The 2,214-nt window shown below is 59.8% G+C and overlaps 1 protein-coding gene across 1 annotated transcript in view; it reads left to right on the forward strand.

Moving 5' to 3' along the window:
* Nucleotides 1–560: 560 nt before the first annotated feature.
* SBF1 (SET binding factor 1) overlaps nt 561–2,214 on the forward strand; it is a gene marked incomplete at both ends in the record, with an annotated part of 20,974 nt that continues 19,320 nt past the window's right edge. The window contains one exon of the mRNA XM_009702492.1: nt 561–671. Coding sequence (XP_009700794.1) covers nt 561–671 — 111 coding nt within the window. The remainder of the gene's footprint in view (nt 672–2,214) is intronic.

Here is a 2,214-nt window from a genome sequence, read left to right on the forward strand (position 1 = left end):
TTGTTCGTTGGTGTATTAAGTTGAAGGCTGTGCCCCCTAAGCCCCTCTGGGCTTCCCAGATGCGCCTGGCTCGGGCAGAGCACAGCGTGACCGGGTGTCTCAGCCAGCCCTCGTCGAGATGTGGGGCTCCCTCCCATCCCTTTCTTGGGGTTTTTGGGAGACCTGATGCAAATCTGCAGGGACTGAGAGTGCTTGGGGTTGCTGGAGAAGTCCAGCTGTTTTCAGTCACCTCTGCCCGAGGAGCTTTTGAACCCCCTCCGCGCTGCTCCTGCTGAGCTCTTGCCCGGGGCACACGTCTGGGGCCAGTGCTGGGGTGGGGAGGTGCTGCTGCCTGGAAACAAACTGGGCCCATGCTAAATATCACTCGCTGTGAGAGGTTTGAGGGGGAAGACCTCGAGCGCCGTACCCACGATTTGACTGTCAGAGCTCTGTCTGTCCAGAGACAAGCAGTGGGAGCCCCTCCATGTGACGGTGCTCCGAACTGGAGAGCTTCCCCAGCTGCACCCGTACGCGTCTGTGGTGCACCCTGATGCTCAGCTGTGCTGTGCTTTCCTCTCCAGAACAGCCTGGGTTTGATCTATACCATCTACGTGGATGGACTAAGTGTGTCCTTGGAGAACGTCATTGGGAACCTCCTGACGTGCATCATCCCCATCACCGGCGGAGCTCAGGTGGGTACCCTGCCCCTTCCCTCTTCCCTCTCCGTGCTTCTGCCTCCCGAGCGGCTCTGATGGAAGCAGGGGTGTTTTGCTCAGCTGTATTCTGGTTTTGCTGTGCTGGGGTGAGCTGAGCAAGGCTGATTTGACTCATGGGCAGAGTCTGGCTCAGTGCACTGGCAAGTGAGGAGGTGCCGCGGTGCACTGCTACTGGCAAGTGCTTGGGTAGTGCAGGCAATGCCTTCCCAAGTGCTTAAGAGCAGAAACAACAAACCTCTGTGATTGAGAGCCGCTCAGCTCCTAGATCAGCTGCGAAGATCTTGCTGCTTCGCTTACCTACAGCTTGCCCTGACTAGGCAGCTTGGCCTTGGCTCCTTGCTCCCTCCATGAGGGAGAACTGGGTGACTCGACCACCAGCTGGCTTACGTAGTCACTGATCGATCTGTGCAAACAATCGCCATGGTCTCTGGTCATTCCTGCATCAGGGAGGTCTTGCTCCTCCGCTCAGCCCTGTCTGATTGCCTGGAGAGCTGCTCCAGAGCCAAGTGGTCACGGGCCATCTGTGAGAGCGGGGACGAGCCAGCTTGAGGGAGAGGAGCCAAGCAAGGCTAGCGTTTGCCAGATGAGCAGCTTGGAGCTCTCTCCTCAAAGCACTGGCTTGTGCCTGTGCATGGCCGGCATCTCTGATGGACAGGGCTGGAGGAGCAACAGCCTCGCTCATGCCCAGAACTGAGACCATCAAAGATAACCCTCCTGTGTTCCCCCTCTGAGCCCTGTGTTCCTCTCGCAGTCCTCCTCCTGTTCGAGGAAGGCCAGCTGGGCTCCGTCTCGCTCCTGTGAGCAGCAGATGGGTAAGGAAGGGCTAATTGAAGCTGACTTGAAGATGACAGAAGCGAAGAGAGCCCAGCTGGACCCTCTGGCAGGAGGCATTTGGAGACAGCAGCGTAGGGCCCCGGAGCTCTTCTGCCATGCTAACACCTGGAACGTAACTGTGGATGTGCAAGAAATGCCATCTGATTCTCTGGCACCCAGGCTGCACCCAAGTGGAGGAGCCTTGGGAAGGCTGGGGCAGCGCTGCAGGTCCCTGGTGCCTGGGGACAGAGGTTTCTTCCACCACTGCGGCCCGTGACCCCGAGAGGAGGCTGCTGCCTTGAACCCCTCTATCTGTGCAGGCTTCTTGGGTGGGCGCTTTCTGCCGGGCAGAAGCGGTGCCCCTTGGGCTGCCGTCGTGGCCCGCCGTAGGTTTGGTGCTTCCTCTAACGATCTGGAGCAATGCGGGTCCTGGGAGGGCCCAGCAGTGGTCCTGGTATTTGCAGGAAGAGGGGTGGATGCCGGTCATGCCCAAGTCCTCCGGAGAAGAAAGCCAGGGTGCTGCCCCAGCCAGGGGCTGGCACCGTGTGCCAAGCATCCCGCGTTTGCTCTGGCTGAGGACGAGGGCAACAGCGTCCTGCAGGATCTGCCCAGGGCTGTCCGACTCCATCTGGTTCCTCCCCGTGGGACGTGTAGGCGGCAGTACGGGAGAGGAGAGGCTGGTTGGACCAGGGCGGGTCTTTGAGCA

This window comes from Cariama cristata, unplaced genomic scaffold (genome assembly GCF_000690535.1).
Source record: "Cariama cristata isolate BGI_N322 unplaced genomic scaffold, ASM69053v1 scaffold15626, whole genome shotgun sequence".
Classification (NCBI taxonomy): Eukaryota; Metazoa; Chordata; class Aves; order Cariamiformes; family Cariamidae; genus Cariama; species Cariama cristata.